General features: G+C 36.8%; 1 protein-coding gene across 3 annotated transcripts in view; it reads left to right on the top strand.

Moving 5' to 3' along the window:
• VPS13B (vacuolar protein sorting 13 homolog B) overlaps positions 1-25,379 on the top strand; it is a 480,344-nt gene that overhangs the window by 384,295 nt on the left and 70,670 nt on the right. For all 3 annotated transcript variants that reach the window (XM_054189533.1, XM_054189532.1, XM_054189535.1), the window contains exons 37-39: positions 11,823-12,022; positions 14,177-14,384; positions 14,708-14,892. In XM_054189533.1, coding sequence (XP_054045508.1) covers positions 11,823-12,022; positions 14,177-14,384; positions 14,708-14,892 — 593 coding nt within the window. The remainder of the gene's footprint in view (positions 1-11,822; positions 12,023-14,176; positions 14,385-14,707; positions 14,893-25,379) is intronic.

Raw genomic sequence — 25,379 nt, 5'->3', positions numbered from 1 at the left:
TTCAAAGGGCAAAATTTTGACAGTTTTCACTCTATAACCACATTTTCTTGTTAGGACCCTATATTTCTGTTTAAAAAAAAAACCAAAATAATTATTCAGAGCCCTGACACATGTTACTATGTAAATATTGGGTCATACCATTATTCTCCTCCGGGCTTATGAAGTTTTAAATTTTTACATGCTTCCTCTGCACAGCTGAGAGTCACCCAGGGAAAACGGGTGCTCCAGCCTCATTACTGCAGAGCTGCGAGGAAATGTTACACCTTGGGTACAATTAACAGGATACCAGAGACTCATTTAAAATGGAGACATTTTCAGTGTCTTTGTAAATTGCTTTATTAGTCTTTCAATGAAATTAATAAGATGGTACATTTACATGATGTGGAGGTGAGCCAGATGTAGGTAGTTGGCAGAGTAGCTTGCGAGGTAGAAATGGTCTGTAGCTGCGAGGAGCAAGTTGTATGCCAAGTGAGGTGGTGATTTATTTCTTTTTTGTCTGAAATATTTCTCCTCAGGCCAGCAAGTTTCAGTGCTTCTTTATTGTTTTAAAAGTTAAAAATGAAAAATTTAAGGTTTGTAGTACATGAAAGCCTTTGAAAGTGCTGGAGCCTGAAACTCTTGATTTATCCATAAATAAACACCAGTACAGGCAGGAACAGTGCCTGCGTTCCCACGCTTTTCCAGACTGCAACCCTAGCACAGAAAGCACTGCAACGGAGTAAAAGGCCTTTCTGATGTCCTTTAAATAGTTCTAGTTTTCTTTCTGTATAATAATCCTCTTTCCTTCCATCACTTTCCCTCTATCATTTATACATTATCAGTCCCATGGTACACTATGGTGTTCACAGCAAGCTTCGATATATCAAAGCCGAGTCCATTCCGTCAGTGTACTCGAAAGCAATTTGGCAAACTCAGCAGTGTGTATCACTTACCCTGGAGTTTTTCGTCTTCCCAGGAGGATGTACCTCGCCTTGCACGTTAAACCTCAGAAACATTCTGTTACGAAGTTCTGTTTCTTAATTCTTCTGGCAGCCGGAGGAAGCCAATCTTTCTTTTTCCTGTCACAAGCTATACGTGAATCTTCAGTGTGTTTGTAGTCTGGCAAGCAATGTTAAGTAAAGCAATGCTGATGCTGAATCTAATGAAAATGGAAATTAGTTCTATATGAAGAACTTTCATAACCAGACAATAAATAGACATCAACTGACTCTTTTCACTTTTTTTCCCAGTTAAGGTTGCTTTATCTTTGCTTATAAAAAGACAAATACATGCGATGAGATTTTGCATGCTGTTGTGGTGGTGCAATAAATTGTTTTAAGTTTCAAGAAGTGCAAAAGACACGCTTCTACAAAACTGATTGAAACGGTCAAAAACTATTTTATTAATTTTTTTTATTATTTTTATTTAAAATTATTAATTTAAAATTAAAGTACTGGTAGAAACCAAAGTGGAAATTATAACTTCAGGAAAGAAGATAAATTACTCGGTGCAGGGGAAATGGTATTATAATCTTGTGTTCAAAATACTTTAGAATAATACCACAGTTGCTAACTAGATTTGGTTTAGTATTGCAAAGAGATTAGACAAGCTAACTCAATTAAAAAGAAGTGTAGTAGCTGTGTCTTGGGAGCAAGAAGAATTTAAATATGTCGGTTCTTCACTACTTTCCTTTTTACAAAAGGTTTTATAGATCTACCTCTTGAGCTGAACAGGGTTAATGTCGAATTTTTTTTTTTATAGAATGAAACTAATACGCAAATACTTCACTGTGTCTTTGATTTTACAGTCAAATAACTATTGTGACCATCTGCAGCAGCTGCATTTTACGAATTATTTGCTGAACCAAACTAAGCACAATGACAAAAGTAGTCATCTCAGATGTACTGTTAAAACAGAGGAAGAAAAAGGAGCATTGCTTGCCTTTTGTACAGTATGACCATCTGCTGTACAGATGTTATTATATAGAATGACTTCAGATACAATAATTGTAGAAAATTTTTATTAAAACCTCAACAATTTGCACTTGTTTACTTGAATCTGCATAACTCCCCAGTGAGACAACACAATACGCTTGGGGTTTCTTTGGTTCTCACTAGCTTTCTCTTTGATCCTTTTTGATGTGCTGACTTTAATAAACATAGTTAAAAACACTGTTCAAAAACATCATGGAAAAAACTACAAAGGAACAATTATAGCAGTAGAAACTACTCTAATCTCTTACTTACGCAAGCTATTTTTAGTGAAATATGTTTTTTTACACATTTTATGTGGCAGTGTTTTATAAACAGTGTAAACGACCCCTTTTCCAGATGAGTTTTAATGTAGGAGATGAAGTTGGTTTGTAAGGAATCCTATTTGCTAGGAATTATTTAACAAAAAAAACCTCGCAAGAATGTATTGTCGGCATTTTTCCTCCCTTATAGGGGAAAACAAAAGTGCGTGACCTTGTCTAATGCTTTGATTTTTTTTTTTTTAGCTGAAATTAAGGAAGAAGCTTGCCATATAACTTTTTTTTTTTTTAATTATGAGTTTTCCCTCTAGGCTTCCCTGATTTAATCATGGAAGCTAAAGGCGGCCTGTTTTAATTTTTCTTCTTAATTTCTTGTGAAAGTAAAAAGATGTAGCTTCTGAAAAACAGAGGAGCTAATTAGTTGAATTATTTCACTTCTAACAAAATAAATTTTAAGTGTTGAACACTCACATTGCAGTTGGATCAAATTAAAACACCTCAATTTCTACATGTCCCGCTGCACTGTTACACAACCCCAAACCCTTAGTGTGTCAGGGGACTTCATTTTTTGGACATTTTTCATGTTTTAATACAACAGTTACTTATAACAACATGGTTACTATTTCTGCTAGAATACTTATGTTCACCTCTGTACTTATGGTGAAATCCTGAGTATTTGGTTTTAGTAAAATAATACTGTTGTAGAATGTGATGCAGTGTATTGGCAAAAAAATCAAACCATAATAAAATCCATTTTTCATAAAAAAAAATATTAATTTTACTTTAGAAGAGGCTACCAATATAGTTTGTCTGATACCCTTAAGGGCAGGAGTTTAGGTCATACTGATGTTAAATAAAATAATTACCTGTACTAATTTTCTATTTTGTGTCTTAGAGTTACAAGTTAAAAAACTTGTAGTTTTATGAAATGAATGCTTATTTGTACTGTTGACAAAAACTCCAGGTTCAAGAACTGTCGTTAGACCTGGTTCAGTGATTTTTGTCCTGCGAAGTGCGTGGCACCTTCTGCAAAGTGGCTGGAGCTCTGGAGTGCCACGTACCCAGGCAGATGTGAGGTAGCTTGGTGTCACACCTGCGGTATGTAGCTCTCTCCAGAACAGTCACATGCCGTTAAAGTTGAAATAATTTTCAGCAACAAATACTAGGAAATAGAATGCAGTTCTAAACATACGGCTTTCAGTTAATTTAGGTTTGGTGTTGAAATTAGCACTACCTGCCTGCCAAAAGAGCAGATAAATGAGAGAGGTTGAGGACTGCACTCTCCCCAGAGTGAAAGACAGCAAGAAGCCTGTAGCCTGTCGGCGGAGCTTTATTTTGCTCGGGCTGGACACAGGAGGGAAGTCTTGCTGTTCAGTGTCTGGACTGAGAGAGTTACAGACATAAAATATTCCAAAGATCATAGACAGAATTCCCCAGTCCTTCGTCCCGTATACAGAGATGATTACTTTAGCATATAAATAAGGGGGAAAAAAATAAACACTAGTTGAGCGTATGATAATTGCAAGAATTTTTACTAAGCCTGAAAGAAACTATATACTTAAGATACTTTACAGAAATATTAAAAATTAAATGCAGCTATTAATTGGTGCAGCGCAAAGACCAAACTTAATTTTGGAGTTAACTGACTCTCCCGAGAAAACTCCGCTAAGGCGTTGTCATAGCCTTTGGATGCTGCAGATATGCAAGTTAGCCCGTGGGGAAATAAAGCATTAAATTAGATATGACTACCTAAAATAATATGCAGCAGTAACAAGCCATTTACAACACCCAGAAGACCTTTGTTACTTTTAGAAAGAAATATAAACTCTTTCCAACACTTGAACAATAGGAAATTAATTCTTTGTCAGTAAAAGCCAGAGGACAAACTAAATATTTAAATGGCCACTGAGGATTGAGGTGGAAGTGCAGCTTGTAGACAGCTATACAAATCACTAACAAACCTTAATGAATATTGGGTGTGGGCATCAGGGTCCTGTCAGATTTGACACCGTGTCCCAAGTAGCTTAAACCCAACACTCAAGAAAAGGTGGAGACCTCATCAGGTCTCTAACATCTGGGATTTTATTTGTCATTTTGGCATACCCTGCAAGCGCAAAAGAAAGAGTAAAAGGGGATTATCCTGACAATGAAATGAGTTACTGAATCTTGTGATAATGAAAAGCAGAAGAATTCTAATTCCTTTCTATAGTCCCTGAGGTGGAGGTGCGTTTATAGTTCTGCAGGAGTATAATGTAGGAGGAAAGAACAGATGGCCTAAAATCCATGAAACAAGACACCACCTAATCCCAGGACTGAGTACCACTATTAATCCTGGTCAGAATCCCTACTGGTGCTTTGTAACGGGGTTCAGAATTGCTACTGATGAACTAGCACATTAACTTAGGGGCGGGGGGGGAGGGGAGGGGGAGAAAAAAGAAAAAAAAAAAAAGGTAGTTGTAGGTTGTTGATTCAAGACAGGGTGCACTGGTTTTGTAGGACTGTATTTACAGTTTAAATAACTTTAAAAAGTAGATTCCAGATGAAATTCGATTCAGAACAAATATGGTTGTTTTTGTAATCTCTGCAGCTTTTATCGTGAAAGTAATTGCATATTTTATTGAGACTGGAATTCCTTTTATTATGCAGATCCCAGTGCTATACATGGCGGTAGTAGGTGATACAGCATTTTCATGGTAGTCAATTCTATAGAATATTTACATTCATGAGGAAATACAGATAACAGTGAAAGCTGAATGTTTTCTTCATACATTTTATGCTTTCTGTGCAATTCCTCTAGTTCAATCTACATTTTGCAGTGTGAGGTACAGAACAGAGATTAGGCATTATTGCCCAGTCTTAAGGACCAGGTCCTTAAGTTGTTTAAATTGTTAACATACTGGTAACACATTTCTTCTTTTTCTATGACAAGAGTATTTTTTATGGGATGAGATCAGCAGCTTGCTGCCCAAACAAAAGGTGTAATTCCACAGGAAGTTTGGGTTACTGTAGCTGCATATTTCCACACTCTGCCTTGCGCTACCTCTGTTACTTGGGCAGCTGTTCACTGCGTTGAGTCAGGCCACTGATCTATCTCAAAACTAACCCACAGGAAAGAAAAGTTGCCAGCAAGATCATCTCCTTCAGTCGGCTCATTGGACGGGTGCACTTTAATGAACCATGCTGGTATAAAAGGGAATTCAGAGAACTATACAAAGGAGGGGGAGGAAGGATCGAAGGGAGCAGACAATTGGAACAAAGGAACCTGGGACGGGAGTGGCCTTTATCCTGGGGAACCACATCCCAAGAGTGCAGGGAAACCTATTCAGTTTGAGTGGCCAGGGTCTATCTGTCAAGACTTGGACTTCCACAAGCATAATTCACTGGGTTATAGAGGCTCAAACAGCTCAGGTGCTGCCAGGCACTATCTTCAGGATGGTTTATGTGTAAAGAAAAATTACCCTCTAGTTCATGGACTACTTAGTTTATTAAAGCAGTTGAAATCCAGTGAATCAAGCATAGAGCAGAGGAGCAGAATTACTCCAAAGCTGTAATTGTAATTCAGCCTTGTGCAGTTCTATAGTTCTGCTATGTTGTAATGCTTCATTTACTGTGCAACCATTCAGTATTTGACTTTTCAGTAGTGCTAAATATCTACAACTTGATAAATCAGTGGCAGTTGTAGGTACCAGCTGTCTCCTGAAAAGAAACCAAAGGTTTCAACCAACCACCTAAAATTAAGATGTGAAAATACATAGATTTTTTTTTTTTTTCAAATTGAAGGACCTCTCCATGGCCATCTGTAAAGATGGACTGAGAATGTTTTCTTTTTCTGAAAACTGCTGATATTTAAAAATAAAATGTTTATGATACCAGAAACAAGTATTATGCATGTATTATAGCACTCAGTCAGTTTTGAAAGCTGGACTCATGGATGCAAAATGAACACTGTTTTTCTTGTTTTCCATTATGCATTTTTCTACACTTAATTAGAATAAGATAGAGCAATATAGAGCTTTACAAATACATTCTAAATTATTGTATACCCAAGACAGCCTTGACCAAAAATGAAAATCCCTTTAGATCTTAACTTTAGTGTGCCCTCCCTGATCAGGTGTCACAAAATCCAAAATTAACGAATCAATAAGTGAATTGTCATTTTTCAGCTCCTTAGTACGCAGTGGTGTAATGAACATGATGTACCTGCCCAGTTATTCTTTAAGGAGATGAGCTCATTTCAAATAGATAACCATCTTTGACTTCTCTTCTGATTCATCACTGACCTGAACTCCATTTGAACCTTGTTAGACACAAAACAAGCAGGATTCCTGGCCTGAGCTATAAAATATAATTAAGCCCTTTTGAAATGATGTGTAAAAGAACATAGCTTTACCCCCACTATAACTACTACCACCACCACAACCAATAAAGTTAAATCAAGCACTGCCTGTAATGGATTAAAATAATAAATGTTCCTGGGTTTTAGTGTTTGAAGTATTTGAAGAAAACAGGCTCCCAGCAGCCAGGACTGCTGAATGCATGGGGACATTTATTAGTGACGAATTCAAGGGTTTGGCCTGTTTAAGATCATTACTTTCTGTTTACCGTGTGTTACACATCTCATGTTTTTACAGAGCCCACATGTGTCCCCATGTAATGCTGAAAAACTCTCTTTCACTAAAGAATAGTTAATTGGTAACGTGTAAGTATTGTTCTCGTGGGGAGAATGAACTATCATAAGATTCAGCTTGACACTAATGAGAAATACAGTGCGGTCAACGGACTGTTAACTAAATCTCTCCTTGAAAATTGTCCTTTACTACGTCTCACCATTTCTTTGCTACTGCGCTTTCAGACTTGAATAAATTGGCCGACTTTTAAATTAACTGCAGTATTTCCCCTGTAATTATTTTCATAGCTTTCTTACGCTTTCTTCTCAGGAGCTGTTTGGTAGAAGATACCTGTCAACAGAGCAGTGTAACTGTAGTATAACTACTCATTACATGATGTATCTTAAGTTTTCTTAAGAGGAAAAAAATCCTGTAGATAATTATCAATATATTAGAGATTATAACATATTTATGTATTTAAAACTGTCTTAGTATCTTTGGCAACTTTAAACTAGCTACTGAAGTGGCAGATATGAAGAATGAATGCTCAAAAGCATATCACAGATTATCACCTTAGTAACATGTGACATTAACACAGAAGGTAGTAAGGAAAACTGTTCACTAATTAACCTTTGTCAGCCAGATTGTAGCTCTGCTGCCCAGGCAGGGAGGGCCCATGGGAGAGCCTGGACTTTTTCCTTCAGAGTGCACCGCAACCCTTTGGGTGGGATGCAGTCTGCCAGCTGCTGCGGTCGGTGCAGACCACATCACTCCCGTGCACCTTGCCCAGTCCAAACCAGCATGGCGAGCTCTGTGCTCTGGGACACAGTCTTGCTTCCGAGCTGCCCCAAACTCAGAAAAGCATTTTTCTTCTTATCGCTACAGTCTGTAGCAAAGCTACTAGCTTCCAAGAGGCTTTTCAAAAGATGTCTCGACTATAGTCCAGTGCCATTTGCTGTATTTATTATAATACATGTGTTTCCACGTTCTTAAAACTCTTTTCCCATATAGAAGTTTGCCAGTTAAAATTGTTCTGGATGTTGTGTTGGGTGACAGTGCAGTGAACCAAACAGGATTTGCAGCTAAGAAAGAGCAAATGCACAGAGCATAATAGAAGGAAAAAAAACTCCTGCTACATTTCTACTTGTTTCATTTGGAGTTGATTCAAATATCAGTATTTTAAAATGTTTTCGAAAACAGAAAGTCTGTAGTTAATGTCAAAACATTGTCTCTTCCTTTGTCTGTGAACCAGGAAAAATAACAGAACTCTTTCTTAACACCTGTTTTGCGTAAACACTAAGTGATTGTTACTGTAAGGCAAGCGTTGTTTTAATGTATTTGCTGCATCTATTAAAACAGGCCAGCTCTTTTTTTTTTCTATATACACAAATGGGAGCCTCCTATTATTGGTAAATGCTAATATAACTATATGATAGTTATATATAAAACCTAATGCAGCTGTATTTATAACTCAGGGTACTCAGATTCTATGAAATGTCGTTGTCAATGTTAGTGTATATCAAGTCTCTACTGACTAAAAAACAAAAGGCGTTCGAATATCAAAGTAAATATTGTCTTTTAGTAAATTTTCTTCGTTATTCTGTTGTAATCAAGTTAATTTCTTGACATTACCAAGCAAGTGTTAGCTTTTTTTTTTTTTCAAACCCTCCTGTGTTATTTCCAACTGTATAAAAATACCTGGATATTCCTTTTGAGCACTTGTCATCATAAAGGTAATCCTTCCAATGGCATGCAGAAGCCTGGTGTAGGTTGTATTTTGCTCAGTTAACATGGCAGCATATTGTGGTGCTATTGTGGGTTTGGGTGGAGTCTGACAATGGAGGGCTGGCAGCGTTTTTTAAACACTGTCGAAAGCCAGTGCTTCATATTTATTAGTCTCTTGGAGGAGTATTTTAAAAGTCATGAAACTATTTGTTCCTAGAAGTAAATTATTGCACGTACTGAAAAGTGTGTTGGTGTTCATGAGCAATAATCCAAACAGAACAAGCTAACTTCTACATATCACAACAATCGTTTACGTAGATATATTACTTCTGTGTGTTGCCATCTCAAGTTCACTTCAAACGGAGACTTTGATTTAATCTGTTTAAACTGACGTTAGTATTCTACAATAGAAGTTTGTGAGAGATGCATGAAAGGACTGACTGAAAATAGTGTGTGGGAGGGAAAAAAACAGAGGAGAATTATTTTGCGTCTTTACCTTTCTGGTTGCCTTAGTCATAGGAAAACAACTTCACTAACTGAGCCTTTACTTTGAATGTTAGTATGACATTTAGAAATCTTAAATTAAGGTCCCTTCTAGTGCATGCTGGTATTTCTTCACTCCCTTCCCTTAGGATGTGAGATTATTTCTTTTCTAATGTCATCCTTTTAGGATTTACATAGTAGTGGTACCCCATTGAAGCTTCCCTCAGGCCCAGAGATCTCTCTGTTTACTATCGCTTTTTAGCATTTGTGCATACTTCTTGTTCTTCATTTGTTTTCTTTAAGCTTCCTCAAAACATCACTTTGTGCAAGTTTGTCTGAATGCTCTCTGCATTATTTCTTTTTATTAAGAGCACAGTGTTTTTTATACTAAGAGTCACTTCATCCCCAAAAGGGCATGTAGATATAACTGCTAAGAAGGACAAGGATGTAATTCTTGCGTACACAAGAGCAATCTGGGTTGCAGCAAGAAAAAGAAAAACCTCTCATTGAGTCCCTGGACTTTTCCTGGTATTGCAGAGCACAATCCATGGATGTGTCTTGTAATATTTCTTTTATTTAAAATTTACCAACACTTCCTTATTCTTAGTTGTGTCTTAATTTCTCATTGTTTACATAGCATTTGAGAAAGGCACTGATGATTTTGAACCAGCAGTATTATGTGCTGAATGCTCAGTTCTTTTTCTAAGCCATTGGATATTGTGTTTTCTTTGTACTTTGTGGAGCTGAGAGGACAACAGAAAAAGACTGCAAAGCATAATCCTTCCAAGTGTAATCCCAGTGAAAGAAAACATAAATAAAACCACTTGTATTCTGGCATTCCTTTTTCCCTTTTGTTATTTCTGCAACTTGGCACATATTCCTATGAAACTATAGAACGTTTCTGTATATTGCGGAATTGTGCAATAGTTACTGAGAATTTCTCCTCTTTACAATCAAACTTCCATGTATAGTATAAAAAAATTGAACTTCCAAATATTGTCGTGCCTCTTAAAATAACAGGACAGAGCCATAGCAGGGTGAGGGTGAGCCCTTCCCATAAAAATACCTCTTTTTCTTGGTTTAAGACTGTATGTAAAGCTGCTTCATTCCACAGTTTACAGAATCAAGTCTGAACCAGTACCAAAAGGAGAGGCATCAGGGTGTGTTGATGTTAGTTTTCTTGATTATCACTGAAGTTCAAAAAAACACTGAACAGTTTCTGTCATATAAAACTGTTACACATGAGACCAGACGCAGGGGTTCAGAAGCCAGTATAAATAACCCAGAGCTGAAACCCCTTTCCCAGTCAGTGCCAACAGTCCCATTGGTTGGCATGGGACAAAGGTTTGCTCGAGCCCTTGATGATTCTTACTAAACTTCAAACTGCGCAAGGGAGAGATTCTTCTTGTGGTTCCTGCTTGGCTTGAATACAATTCAACGCCATTATTGCTATGGGGGCTGTTGGACCACCTTCCTAGTGGATGCTGGATTGGGAAAAAAAAAAAAAATGCAATATATTTCCTTCCATTGTGTAAAATTTTTCGCGGTATTATGAAGTCATAACTCCTAGGATACAGACAGACTGACTTCTTTCTGGATGCTAAGAGAGATTCATAGGAGAAGTTTAATTGCGTGTATTCAAAACAGTGAGTTGTATATTTGTGGGATTTTTCTACCAGCAAAAGTATGAAAATATAAAATGGAACTGTATGTTGAAACATCTGTGTGTAAGCCTTAGATGTTTTTTAATCTTTTGCCTTTGGTAAATATCTAGTTTCATTAGAAAAATAATCTGTGGGCATAACAAAGTATGGTGACATTCAGTATTCAGTGTGGAGTCCAAGTAAGAGCACCAGAAGAGAAAGAAGTTGACCCAACCTCAGATGTAATACTTTTCATGTAAATACACTAAAGAAATACAGAGATATTAAGTATGATTTGTTTTATTAAACAGAGATTTGCTGTAAGCTAAATTCACAAGAGATGTGACATTTCTAGATAGTGTTTCTTTCCTGAAAATGTTTGGGTCTTTAATGAGAGTATGTGAAGTTCTGTCATAAATCTAACCTGGCATTATCATTTTTGTGTTTTATGAAGCTATGTAAATTGCAAATGGTTGTGACGTGAATAGTTTAGATTAAACTGTTTTTTAGGTAAACACATGTTATATATTTTGAGTTACAGTAATTGTTTTGAATTATTTGAATTCAAACATTACCCTTATTCTCCTGCTAAGCACTCCAAAGTCTAGCAAGGCAATATTTTATAGTAACTAACCTGAACAAAAGCAGAGAGAAGCGTTCAAAATAGCTATTTCCTATCAGTTTAAAATATAATCAAGTGAAGCAGCTGTTCTTGTTCTTAATGGACTCTTTTGAAAAAAAATTTCATAGTTTAATGAAAAATGTCTCTTCTCATAAACCTTAAAATACTCACATATGTAAAAAATCATAATGTTTTGGCAAATAGTTCTTTGTAAGGAATGTGTGTGAGACATACCTGCACCGTAACTGCAACGCTGTCTAAAGCCTGCTCAATGGTGTCAGAGAGCAAGCCGGAAAAAAAAAAGTCTTCTGGCCCAACTGTGGTGCTCTTGCTTGGTGAGGAGAGCGATTGTCCACACAAGCGTTTCCATGAAAGTCAGTGGGACTACTTGTGTGAGTAATTGCTTGCAGGCAGGCATTCCCAGGCTCGTGGTAAAGTGAATTTGGGAAATAAGCGCATAAATTTGGGGCGAATAACAACGAGCGGGATTAATTGTCTGTCTCTCTTTTTAGGAATCCATGGATCATCTTTTGTCCTTGACATAAAAGATTTCCTACTTAAAACAAGTCTCAGAGAAAAAGCCAGGTCTCTGATGGGCCCTTTTTGCTGCTCTGTTAATGTGGAAGCCAAGTGGTGTAAGCACAGTGGTGATCCTGGCCCAGAGCAATCTGTTCCAAAAATATACATCAATTTGAGAGGAGGACTGCTGCAGGTCTGTATAAGATACTTATGGTTCTATTATTGAGCTGGACTGGATTTGGGTGATTGAGATTTCATAAATAAATTGCATAAAAGCCCATAAAGCTTTGCAGCCTACAACAGTTCGTTGAGTTGGGGAGTTTTGCTTGTTTGTTTTGGGTGGTTTTTATTTTACCTTTCAAAATAAGTATCTAGTTTTTCACGTAAAACTGTTGATTGAAAAATTGTGTAGTGTTTTGTTTTGCGGGTTTTTTTTAATACTGCTTAAGCCATGTATTATAGCTGTATGTGTGTGTTCCCTTAAAACTAGTGGATCAAATTACTAACACTTAATATCTAGGACCCTGTTCTGATGTGTGCGTGTTTGTCCATGAGCTATGCGTCTGTAATGCCTAGGGGTAGCTTTAAGAAATACATATCCTTTCTTTTTAAACTTACACCAATTTCTCAGGGGAGTAATTATAAACTGTTGTTTGTAGCAATTAATACTCAGTTTTCCATGCTATCCTCTCCTTTTTGGAAGTGCCCACAACTTGAAACCAGTCCAAGACGCATGGGAGTTCTTGAAATGAAAAATAGATTCTGTGCGGCTTAAACAAGTGGGCTTTAAGATATGTCTTGTTTTAATTATTTTTATTGTAGTATCTATACACACCAAATGTTCTCAAATAAATATATAAATCAAGCATATAAAACACAAAAAGGAAATTTTGACATTTAGTCATGTCATTAGGTCTTTTCCCAGAATCGGCATTAGAAGTTCTTAAAACCACAGCACTGGGAATAGGGCTAATTGGATAATATGAATTTTAAAGAATTATATCTTAATGAATAAATACAGTCAGTTTGTTTCTCTGCTTCTTTTTTAGTTGTTATTCACAGGTACTTGGCTAACTACCTCTACCTGTTGTTAATAAAAAGAGGGGGAGGGGATTTCCCCAAAATTTTGGGGTTTTGACAAGGACCAGGAAAATATCCATAAATCTGAGAAAGCCATTTATTATTAGAGTATATACTGGGATAATTAACTTTTGCAGAAGACAATTAAGTATTTGGTCTGGCAGAATAGATTTTAGAATGCTGACAGAAGCATTAGCAATTCTGTTTCAAATTAATTTATTTACGGCTAATGATTTTACCAGCTCTAAACATGACCTCCTCTTACACCACTGTTAATTTCTGTTGCAGCAGAGTCTAGAGAGCTTGTGTGAAATTGGTGCCTCTGTGAATATTGTAGTAGGAGTTCTGTGCTCTGAAGTTCCAGCTGCCTTAAAATAAAACTAATAGAAGTTGGGGGGTAAAAGCATTTCTCCCTCCTCCATCAATGGGGGACCGAGGCCTCTGGGATCAGCTTAGGTGACACAGAACTCCTTTGAGCTTGTGCTAGACCAAGGGTGGGACCCTGAGGCCAGAGGTACTCTAGAAACTGCAGTAGAGATGCACTGAATTAGGGAGACGACCTGGGTAGCAGCTCAGGACTGGCTGTAGCTGTGTTTCAAGAGGGTCTTGGCTTATTCCATGGGCTTACATGTAGATGCAGGGGAAGGAAAAGCTTCCTTCTTGAAAGCTGTACTACACACCCTTTGGGCATCTTCTGATGTTTTTTCATATTTGAAAATTAGTATTCCCCACGGAAAAAAATCGCACTGCTTTTTATGTGCACACCTGACTTATTTACTCCTACCCTTACCATGGACTTTTAAGTTATCATCTGGTGATTTTGATTTCATCCCACACTGGTTCTAGGTCTTGTTTCTTTATTAATTGCTAGTTGCTTCCTTGCAATACGTACTGCACTCAGATGTTAGTTCTTGTGTATCACTTTTAAGTTCTGTGCTATTGCAGGCAGCATCAGTATCGATTGTAAATGGTAAGAATTAATGCTTTCCTTCAAACGATGAGAAGAACAAATTTGCCAAATGGTTTTGTAGAGATTTCTTGTTGTTCCTGTTCTTCATTTTCACATTATGGATGCTTGCAAGCAATTAAGGTATAAGTAGAGCAGCCTGAAAGCTGTATAAAGTTCCTGTTGTTTTGGGGGAGGTTTTTCCCTTCAAAAGCAACTAAGTATTTGTATGTAATTGTTTTGTCTTTTCCCTTTCTTTTCTTCTCTCTCTTTTTTTTTTTTTTTTTTTTTTTTTTTTTTTTTTTTTTTTTTGAAAAAAAGGTTTTCTGGGGTCAAGAGCATTTGAACTGTTTAGTTCTTCTCCAGGAGCTTCTATGGCAGTACCTCACTAAAAAGGGCAGTGTAGCGACATTGATATCTGAACGTCCACACCACACTTGTTTTTCTACGGAAAGGAATCAAGCCTTCAAAACTGAGCATACCTCAGATGATCTGAGAACAGGCCTGTTCCAATATATACAGGATGCAGGTAAAAATGTTATTGCGCTCTTCTTTTTTATTAATTATACAGTAAATACAGTAGTAACCTATTAAAGATTACTTGCCTCTAACAGTGAATACTTGACTTTTTTTGGAAAAGCAGTTGAAAAGACATCTGCTAGAATAAAAAAAAAAATACTTTTTTGATTTCTTTCCATTAAGCTGTAATCTTTTAAAAGTCAGGGAAATTGCTTTTTTATTTTCTCTCCTTTTGATGCGGAGGGGTTTATTTTTAGCTACTTTGGTCTCATAAACCAGCATGTTTGTTTCTAGAAATTATATAACAGATTATAGCTTTCTTTCATTTGACAGAAGCACAGAAACTGCCCAGTGCCTATGAAGTTGTGTTTTACAATGAAACTGAGGATAGTCCGGGCATGATGTTGTGGAGATATCCAGAACCCAGAGTGCTCACTCTTGTAAGGATTAACCCCGTTCCTTTTAATACCACTGAAGACCCAGATATTAGCACTGCTGACCTTGGAGATGTTCTTCAGGTGGGTAATGAGAGTTTCTACTTTTGTTAACAAAAGAAAACATTACTTCGGTGAAGCAAATGTTTTTAAACTTAGGGTTATTAAAAATGGGCACAAAACAAATGTCAGGAGCTCTATAAAATCAATAGGAGGTAAATTCCACAGCTTGAACACATCTTTAGTTTTAAAACTACTTGTGTACACGTTTTAACCACTTACCTGCGAAGTTTTTCCGTGACATAATAAGCTGTAGTTGAATTTATCAGTTCTGGTTTGCAAGCATGCAGGATTTTTATTCTGTCTTCCTATGATTTCATCCATCAATGTTTACCTAAAGACTTCGTTTGATTTGAAACTGAGACACAGGAGAAAACACCTCACGTCTGAAATTTTCTGGTCTGAAATTGCCAAAACTCAGGGGAATCATTGATCTAAAATCTCTAATCTGGCCATCGTCTCCTGTGTCTGTGGTGGCAGGTGGCTGTGCTTCTTCTACTAAGACCTACAGGATAGAGAGGCTCTATTTTCTCTCGTTTTGATTTGAGAGGGTTGAAGTGGGCTGTCCAGTTTGACTGTGTGAGAACATGGAACTGCCCTTCAAAGGAGGGCTGAGCGCTGCAGCTGTGGGACTCTGTGCCCCAGAAATAGACCATACCTCACCATTACACTGATCCCTAACTGAGAATTTTTGCTTTCTCAAATACACAATCAGGTAGTTACGTTCTCTCCTGTCTAGTGTAATTCATCTCCATAAATTCACTTATTCCTTGCATAACTATTTCGACTTTTGCTCAGTTTTAATTTTCTTAATATCATTTTCATTATCATTGGATCTGTCATTATTTTTTTAATCTGAATCTGCTTGTTAATCAGAATGGTGGTGTGAGTCCAGGGAAATAAATATCTCCCAATTCTTCCTATTTGTTCAGAAATGTTGAATTATATTTCATTATTGCTATAACTTTAAAAATTGCTTTTAAAATTGAATTATGCACCAATATGCTTTGAGTTATAGATAAGTAGGGTAATCTTCCTCAGATAAATGGTATAATGTTATTACCATGCACATACTGTTAGTGAGATCATATAAGCGTCCTGCCAATTTCTTTACCCTCTAGACAGCCAAATGTCAGCTCCTTTCAGTTATATGAAAATTAAAATTAAATAGAAAAAAATCAGCCCCCCTTGGCATGAGGTTTGAATCAAAGATCAAAATTGTGTTATTGTATGCTGTCTTGGTGACCCTATTAGGTTGCTATGAAAGGCAGCAGTTCACCTTCTTTCAGGATGGCATTTTCAGAGCACAGCACACCAAGTTTTCGGTATAATTACATTAAGCTCCCATTATAGATAACAGACATCATGAACATAATGTATGTGCTTGTGTAATAATATGATGCTGTACAGGGGGAATATCGGTGGTTCTTCAAGTGGGCATGCGCAGCTGGACTTCTAGTAACACACACATTCTGCTGCTTTGTGCTTCCATGCTACGGTCTAGAGAAAAGAAGGTAGTTGCAATCCTCTTTCATTTCTCCTGAGATTGCCTCAGGCAGCAAGGTAGAAACTGGGAAGCACTCAGCTACCACTGTTCAGGTTCTGTCAACTTCTACTGGTCTTCACATAATTCTTCTGATTTGCATTTAATCTTATACGTTGACTGCAAAACTGTTTCCATCAGTCTTGGTTTAAGTTTGTGGTCAAGCGTCCCTGTATAGCTTCCTTCCATGGTGCTTTTTACTGTGGCACACTCTCTTCTTAAGGTCTGTCAACTTTATGATTAATTAATTCTTAGTGAGTCTTATATTACTACCTTGGGCTTTCAATTACAAGGGAAGAGATGAAAGATATAAGTCAAATTAGAGGACATCTATTCAAAAACTGTGCTCTTGGGCACATGGAGTGCAGAAATGCCTACCCGGAGGATCCAAATTTTGGTACGGCCATTAATTATGGCAGGAACTGTTGCCTGGCTCTAGGTGGTGAGTTGTTGCATTTTCCAGAAATGGCCATGCACCTACACAGAGCAGCTCTGCACAATGTAGATAAACAGCCATTTTAATCATGGACAATATGCCTTTTTTTATTAGTCTAACATAGATATGTGGGTGGAATAAGTAATAAAGAGTAACTTTTCAAATTCTTTAGGTAAACTGCATTTACCGAATACTCATCTCAAACTTTAGGTTCTCATTTAAATTAATCATGATGCATTTCATCAGGTCCGTTTTTTTCCCTGTATGGATATATGTCTGTTTCTTAATATACTGTGTATTTAGTGCATATGGAAAATTCACAAAATATAAAGAGAAGAAAAGACAAAACAACATGTCTATTTTATTCACTTCTTGACTTGAAACATTAGAGGAACATCTGCAAGCCAAAGACTTCAGCTTTTTTGAAAAAAGGATGTAAAATTGAAGACAATAATGATATCAGAGTGTATGAAAAGTATATTTTAAAAAAATCTCCCAGGATTGTGTATATCTTCAAATGCTAATAAGACCCATAATGTCACCAGCTGTGTTACCAGTCTCCCTTAATCCTTTACTTCACATAAACCCAGGCAAAGGTGCACTTCTATAGTTTGGCTTGAATTAAAAGTTTGCCAGTTGCATGTTCTTTCTTTTCAAGTAAGCTGGTGTGACATTTCATCTAGCTTTCTATCTTTGCTAAACTTCTTTTGGCATATCGTTTTAATCATAGGTAAGTTTTAGAAATCTTTTTGTTTTTATAGCTATTCTTCAAATTCCTGGAACTTGCAAAAGGTTCACCATAAAGAGCGTTTTTCTAGATATTGAAGTTGCGTGTCATCTGCTGCGGCCAAAGGATAAGCAAACAGCTTCAGATTAGAAGAGTTGACATCAACTGTATTGTTTCTGTAAAACCTTATCTTGCTGCTATTTCTAATTTTCCCAAGGGCTTATTTTCTTGTGCTTTTACTCATATTGTTGCAAAAGTAAGCATTTTCACTGCTAAAGTTTCTAATCCTTTACTTTTTTACAATCCCAACATTAGTGCTTTTATTCGTGGAGGGAAAAGGAAGAACTGACGTTTCTGCCATGTTGCGTTTTCTTTAGCAATTTGAAATAGAAGTTTGATCCATTTGTGTGAAGGAAGTGAGAGAGAATCCTAGATGCGCTTGCAAGAAATTGCATCAGGATGTATTTCTTTTGTGAGATTGAGAGTATCTGAACTTCTTGTTCTTCCTTTTTACCAGACATTGCAACCCCTTTCTATTTGATTTTTAATCCCTCGTTTGTCCCATTTTCACATGCTACAAATGTTGTTTGGCACGGTGTGATTTACTGTTCTTTCAGATAACTAGTATTTGGTGAAACACCTTTAGACTTCCCTGGCACCCCTTCTTAATTTTTTAAGGAGTTCCTGTTCAGCGACATAAGGTGTTTCTTATCCTCAGGTGCTAAAGCTGCTGTCTGGCATCACTTCTAGCCCTTTTTGACTTGGAGACCTTTTCTTATTTTCCTCCAGTTGTGTCTACATCACTGCCAAGATCTTTTGTGAATATACCTTCTCAAGACTGCTTTAAAGTTTATATAGTAGTATTTGCAAGTTGTTACTAATGAAGAAAGTACATACATGGGTATTATTTTTGGAACACAAAATCAATGAAGTGAAGCAAAAACCCATTTGCCACATTGCTTACAAGTGTTTTGGGTACAACCTTGTACAGCTAACTGAAAAAAAAGTTAATACTGGGTTCTGTATCAAGAAAAAGATGTGCTATGGATCTAGAATATTCCTCAGTCTTCTATAGTGAACAACTTCCTAGTTCCTTGAATAAAACTGTTAATTCTTGACTGTTCTGTCAGCTTCTGTTTCTTTTCTACTAATGGTTATCTGTTTTCAAGTTGTGAGATTTTTTTGGATTGATGTTTAGAAAGCTCTAGACACAGCTAAATTATCTTCATAAATGTCAATGTGGGATAAAGGAATATACACACATGAGCAGTAGTTTCATGGTCTCATAAGAGGAAAAAGTAAATAGGCTGTGTCTTGTTAAGTAATGTGATAAATATTGCTCTAAGCCACCACTAATGCACCCCTTGTATGAAGGGTATCTCCAGAAAAGACCTTCAGGCAGCAACTGAAATGTTGGTAAAGGCATACCCTTTTGATCTTCGCTATTGCTAAGATTATATTTAAAATACATGGGGAAGAAAAAGCATATTCCACTGATAAGTTCACTTAAGACAGCACACGTTTCCTAAGAGTGGAGTTAATCCTAGTGCTGACTCCATCTAATGTCATGTAATCCACAGAGTAATCCCAAATCAGCAAGGGCAAAGGGTAGAATGGTGTTGATGCGAGAATCATATTCACACCTCAGGAGCAGAGGAAAGTCCAAATTTGGAAAAATTTCACAAAATGAATTCAAAAGATAATGAGCAAGATGAACTAGCAATGCCATTACTTTAAAATATTGAAGATTGGTATTGGTACATCAAACAGGATGCTGAGACTTTCTCAGTCGTGACAGGTGAAACTTTTAAATCATTCAAGTAGATTGCTGATAAGAGAAAGTCTTGTGGTTGAAGATATGTGGACACGCAACTTTAAAAGCCTGTGTTATTATGTACTTAAAGAAAATACGTACACAAAAACAGAGAAACAAAGCCTACTGTTCTTTCTCCACAACAGTTAATCTTACATTTAGGACACTTTCTTGTGCAGATAATTTCTATAGTAAAACTTGTGCAGATATTTATGGATTTGTCTCAGCAAGTATTCATGTGTGAAGACTTAAAGTATGCCTTCGTTTCACAGTTTAACATTAAACTGTGTTCTACAAGGTAACCAGCTTGCCGTTATAGGACAACAGGTCTTTGCCCTATGACATTCTTGTTTCGTAGTAGTTAAAGTTGGAATCTATTGGTGATGATTCTCATTCTTGTGAATCTGTCCATAGTATGTCTTCCAATGAGGACTTTGAAGCATGGAAATAGACTTCAAGCAGAATATGTTTTATAAGGTATATAGAAAGGTCTCCTGCAGGGATATCAGAGTTGTAGAAGATACATGAGCAACTCAAGAACAAAAGTGTACCAGACAGTCTAAACTGCACAGGAAGGACTTCATAGTCCCTCTCCTCATCTACCAAATGATGAGAACATTGGCTTGAGCTGGTTACAAGGACAGCTGAAAGAGAATTTGTGGTTATATCCTCCATCCTGATTGTTCTGCTTGCTTTGGAAATATGGCATCAGGAAGAAGGGAGTAAGAGCAATTTCTAATACCAGACAATATTTTATGGTTGTGCAGATAATGCCACTGTCCCAGAACATAAAGAATAATTGAAGAAGAATAGATTCCAAACTGGAACAAGGGGCTGTATTTCAGAGCTGTTATGTAATGCTAAATTCAACCCTGCTGCCAGCTTGCAGCAGTTGAGAAAGGAGAAGTGTTCTGTTGTGTTTTTACAATTTGAAGGCAGGAGTTGCAGGGGGAAAAAAAAACCTGTTAGTGATTCAGTAGTGACTCTCAGATTGTGCAGATACAACGGGAGTTCACTACGTTTAGGCGTTTAAGCTCAAAGAAAGCAATGCTGGATATCTGTGCTGTGAGACTTAAAACTGTGCTTGCACTATGCTTCTGGTTTCCCAAAGTCTTCCTGTGTCTTCCTGCAGTCTTGCGAGTCTCTGATTAACCTGTGTTGTTTTACTTTTCTGATTTCATCTGGGCCACATGTCTATATCATTTATCTTTACCAAGAACAAGGTTGACAGGTTTGGGTTGGCAGGGGAGAGAGCAAAGACCGTGAGGGGCTCACCAAGATAGGGAGGCAATATGTGTGCCACCAAGGAAGTAGTATGCTTTTCTGTCCAAGCAGGTGAACAAGACATACAGATGATTTCCTCTGCAGCTGGAGGCCTGTTTTAGCTAGTGAGCTTTTTACAGAGGTGCTCAGTGTTTGCCCTTCCATTGTAGAGTTGTCTTTCCAATAAGGGATATTGCTGGCACTGCCCTATATCTCAAACAAAAGCTATGTATTTTCACGAGAGCATTTACACAAGTGGCCATGGATTTAAAAGGTGGAGAAAACCAGATTTGTCTAATCAAAGTGGTCATATGATGTGTAATGCTCCAAATTCTGAACTCTCTGATTTATTTAAGCTGCATCACCAACACAGACTTAAAATTCTTTCTCCTGGATTGTCAACCAGTGAGAGACACAAGCTGTTAAAGCTTAGAAGACAAAAGGAAGACAATCTGTGGCATTTGCTCGTTTCTCCATATGAAGTTAAAATAAAATATCTGCTGAGCTATAACCCTGACAGGTTTTTGTATTTGAGGATGTTTCCCTTGTGTACCTGCCAGGATTCCTATTGCATGCAAGTGCAGTCAGCATTATAACAGCTGATGAAAAGATGAATGTGTGCTGAGGTCTCCTTTTTTGGCCTTTCTTCTTTATATAGTCTGCTAATAAACAGAGCACTTATTCCTGGTTTAGAAAAAGTGGTGATTAAATTAACCAGATCTCAAGGTCTACTGGAGAAAATTAGGTCCATGAGTATAGTTCTGAGGTTCCAAGGGCTTAACCGAGTTTTAATAAAGACCAGGTAAATAAAACCACTCTGGTAAAATTCACTCAGAACATTTGCTGAGATGGTGAGGTCTCTTTTAGGAGGACGTAAAATATTTCCAACTTCAAAAGGCGAGGATTCAAAAAATTGTCTGTTGCATTGCCTTACGTACTCACAATATTTAAATAAAGCATTTGCAAACTCTGCAGTCTGAAATCTGATTTTTTCAACACTGTCAGCCAAAAAACGGTCATTTTCTAACACCTTGTGGTTGTTTAAACAGTGGCTTAAGGAAGCATGAGCTTAAGAATGACTGACATTAGACCTACTGTAAGTCATTATTCCAGGAAAGATTTGACGTGACAGTCAACAGGAAAAGAATTATGATCAATGTCAAAGACATTCATTTTTCCTTTTAACAGAGAATACCTCATTTTTGGCTGGCTCTCCTTCCTTTTTACTTTTCATTCCCTGTTGGGGCTACAGTGTTCAGCTGGGCATTTGAGAGTCTGGGAAAAGAGCTTTTTGGGAAACCACAAATTTTATTCATGTTTGATTTATTTCCTACATTCCCAAAGCAACAACTATTTTGGAAATCCAGATGATTTGTGTGTGACAGGTTAGTGATTTAAGTTCATAGTGTTATTAGATAATAAGCTGTAAAGTTCAACCATGCTTATCGATAAACCTGTCGCTTTGCAAATTTTTGAATCTACTGCCATGCATTTTAGTACTGTCTTCTGATAATCGGGCTTTTTAGATGGATGGTGAAATAATTTATCTAGCTCTTGTGAATTGGTCAGAAGGCAAATTTGGTGCTTTGTCCGGGATTCTGCTTTTTAAAACTTACATTTCTTATTAATTCTACCTTTTGATGTTATGCAAAATGACAGTACTAGTCATGCTTCTACTATACATAGACTGTATATGGTGTTTTTGTGATCTCTCTACTGTGTGAAGGGTAGGAACAAGCTTGAAACGAAACAGCATAAGTATTGAGTATATGTGATCATAAACTAGAACTGTAAGGAATGCCTTTTATTTTAATGTAAGAAACTGCTTTCCCGTCGGTAGAAGCAGTGTTGACATCCACCCCTGTGTACAAAAGTGGATACAGGTCATCACGTGAACAACAGGTCTGTTGAAGAGGGCTGAAGGCTTGCTTTTAGCCTGAGCCTCTTACACTTCAGGTGATACGGATGTGAGCAAGTTTTGTGATGCTGGGAAAAGTTTTACACGTGTGTTTGAAAATTGAGACTCTGACTATTAATTGTAAGTATTGTCTTCATTTTCTTGCAAAGAAGGAAGTAGGGGCTAAAGGAGTGGAAGTGTTACACAGTGAGTCTTAAGCCGATGTAGAAACAGAGCCTGCTCTCTTTAGGAATGCCAGCTTTAAACATTATTTGTGAACTTCCTTGACTGAGAGTAGGATTATCTCAGACTTTCCTATTTCGTTACTGTATTTTGTGTATATAATCTTAACTATTTTGCTGTGTGATCTTAGCGTTCACTGCATTGAGATGAGACTGTATCGTTTGACCTACAGTTTCAGTGCAGTCTGCAGGGAGTTAAGCGTAACTAGTTGGGAATGTTAATGGAAGTTGTGCATAATTTGCCTGTGCATTGCACTGAAATTTACCCTTTGGGGTTACTGAGCCAGTGAAAATTCTACTGACGAAACCATCAGATTATCTTAATGACAGATTTACACTCTCCTCGTGTTCTGTACTTTCAGATTTTGTAACTCTGATTTATGAAACTTTACAAACCAAAGCCCTTCCTGCTGTACGCTGATCTTGTGGCACTTCTTGTAGGAGTCAGGCTTTACTGTGGTGTGAATATGTGGTCAAAATAGCCCATATACTGAAAATTTCACACTACTTTATGTATTAATAGACTGCTACCATTGATCCCAGGGGTGAATACATTTCAACAGCATAGTGCTTATATTATTAATAAATACTGAAGCTTAGAAAATGAAATGTCTTAAATAAAATGTGAAAGATTGTTCCTGCATCAGAAAAAGATAGTAGGTATTGCAAGTACGTAAGTCCCTAATATAATATCTCCTATCTATATACTTTTGTTTCTCAATACTCACAGCAATACATTAAGACCCTAATAAATTAAATGAAATACTGTTGCTTTTGCTATTAGAAGAGCGAGTGATCTTCACATAAACTCAGTCTAAAAATGAATGACAGTTAGTAGAAAAAAATGGGTTTGACACTTAATAGTACGTATATTTTCCTGTTTAAAAAGTCCTGTAGAAATCTTCTCAGTTATAGCATAGTGCTATTCTGTGTTTTCTTAACAAAAGCTGGTAGTGTGTTTAGAGTAATTTTTCCATAATGAAAAAAGCCAGTATCTGTGACAGATTACATTACTATACACACCTGCGTTCACTCTGAACCTGCTAGCCTGATAAATTGATAAGATAAGTTGGTCACATGGTGTTTTAAAAAGGCAAAGAACATAGTTCCTAATAAAAGAATGCTACATATTTCTTCTAAAAGGTTAAAAAGCATTTCTCAGGGCTCTTAAATTACCATATTCTGATACCAAGGGAAAATAAAACCTGGGCTTAGAGTCTTGTTTGTACTTAGAGGGCTTTCCGGACAGGAAGGCAATCTTGATGCAATTCAGTAAGCCACAATACCAGTGGGGCATTACAGGTGAAAAATTTGCAGCTGTACCCCTCACCACAATGTATTACAACTGTACAGTGGAATATTTCCTGTACAGAAATAGGGCTTGGTTAACTTTGTTTCCCAAGAGTAGATCACATTAAAATGTTATAAAATCATGATTTCCTGCATTTGAATACTTGTGGTTTCTCAACTGGTTCCAATATTACAAAGGGTTTTTTATAGCTTCTATTAGTTGAAGATGTATAGAAGCTTTTTTCCAAAGTCAGCTAAAAGGCAGTTATGTGTTTTTAAAGAACAATTTCTCTCGGAAGACAGTAGTTTTCTTTCACATCTCTTTATTATAAGTCTATTTAATATTTATTTTATAAACTGCAGTGCAGATGTAAATTTAAATAAAATGAAATAAATATGCTAATAGGACCATAAATAAATTTGTTAAATGGAGTTGAAAGAGCTGAGGTATATGTTATTACTCAGAAAGCAAAATAGTAGTTATTTTCGTTATTCAGCCAAAGACCTCAGGACGGATAGGGGAAAAAATTAAATTAAGCAGATACTGCATATTCAATTTTAAAGTGAGTATTTATGATTTAAATGTTCCAGCTTTAGGACAAAATTTGTTAAACCAAGTTCAAAAGAAGTAAAACAAATTCAGTGAAGAAATTATATGGGCTAATTTTGAAAAACTTCTCCAGTTGTGGTATCTGATTATTCCTGAGTGTTGAAAATTGAGAGTGCACCATAGTGGAATAACTCTTACTGCCCAAAATATACAGGAGCGTAATACATCAAAATGGTGTCAATGTATGGAAAAAACATAATAAAAATACAAAGGAGATTGAGCTGGGGGACAGCAAATACTTTGTACAGATAGAATGTTTTTAATCTGAGTACAACTGCTGATCCAAATACAACTACTACTAGGCTATATTTTTACCTGACTGTAAACCACCACATCCTTTTTTTTTTTTTTTTTTTTTTTTTAATTTGGATCTTCATGAAAAAGGAAAATCGGTGGTCTGGAGTTGTTGCAGGAGCAGCTGTTTTCCACACTGATATGGTACAATCTTAGCCCTGAGGAAGGTTATCCAACGGGCGGTTTTGTTTGTAGCAGGATTTCACAATGTCAATCACGTAAGATAAACAGGACTGTGGATGTTGAGGTGTCTGACATTTGTCCAAAATGTTGTTCCACTGGTCAGATTGGATTGTGTGTGTCATGCGAACAGCCATATTACAGAGGTTTTACGCTGTTAAATATTAATTTTCTTTTCAGCATATTTTCTACGTAATATATTTTTCTGCAAGGCTT

Source organism: Rissa tridactyla, chromosome 2 (genome assembly GCF_028500815.1).
Source record: "Rissa tridactyla isolate bRisTri1 chromosome 2, bRisTri1.patW.cur.20221130, whole genome shotgun sequence".
Classification (NCBI taxonomy): Eukaryota; Metazoa; Chordata; class Aves; order Charadriiformes; family Laridae; genus Rissa; species Rissa tridactyla.
The sequence above is the reverse complement of the archived record's forward strand: the minus strand, read 5'-3'. Positions and strand labels throughout refer to the sequence as shown.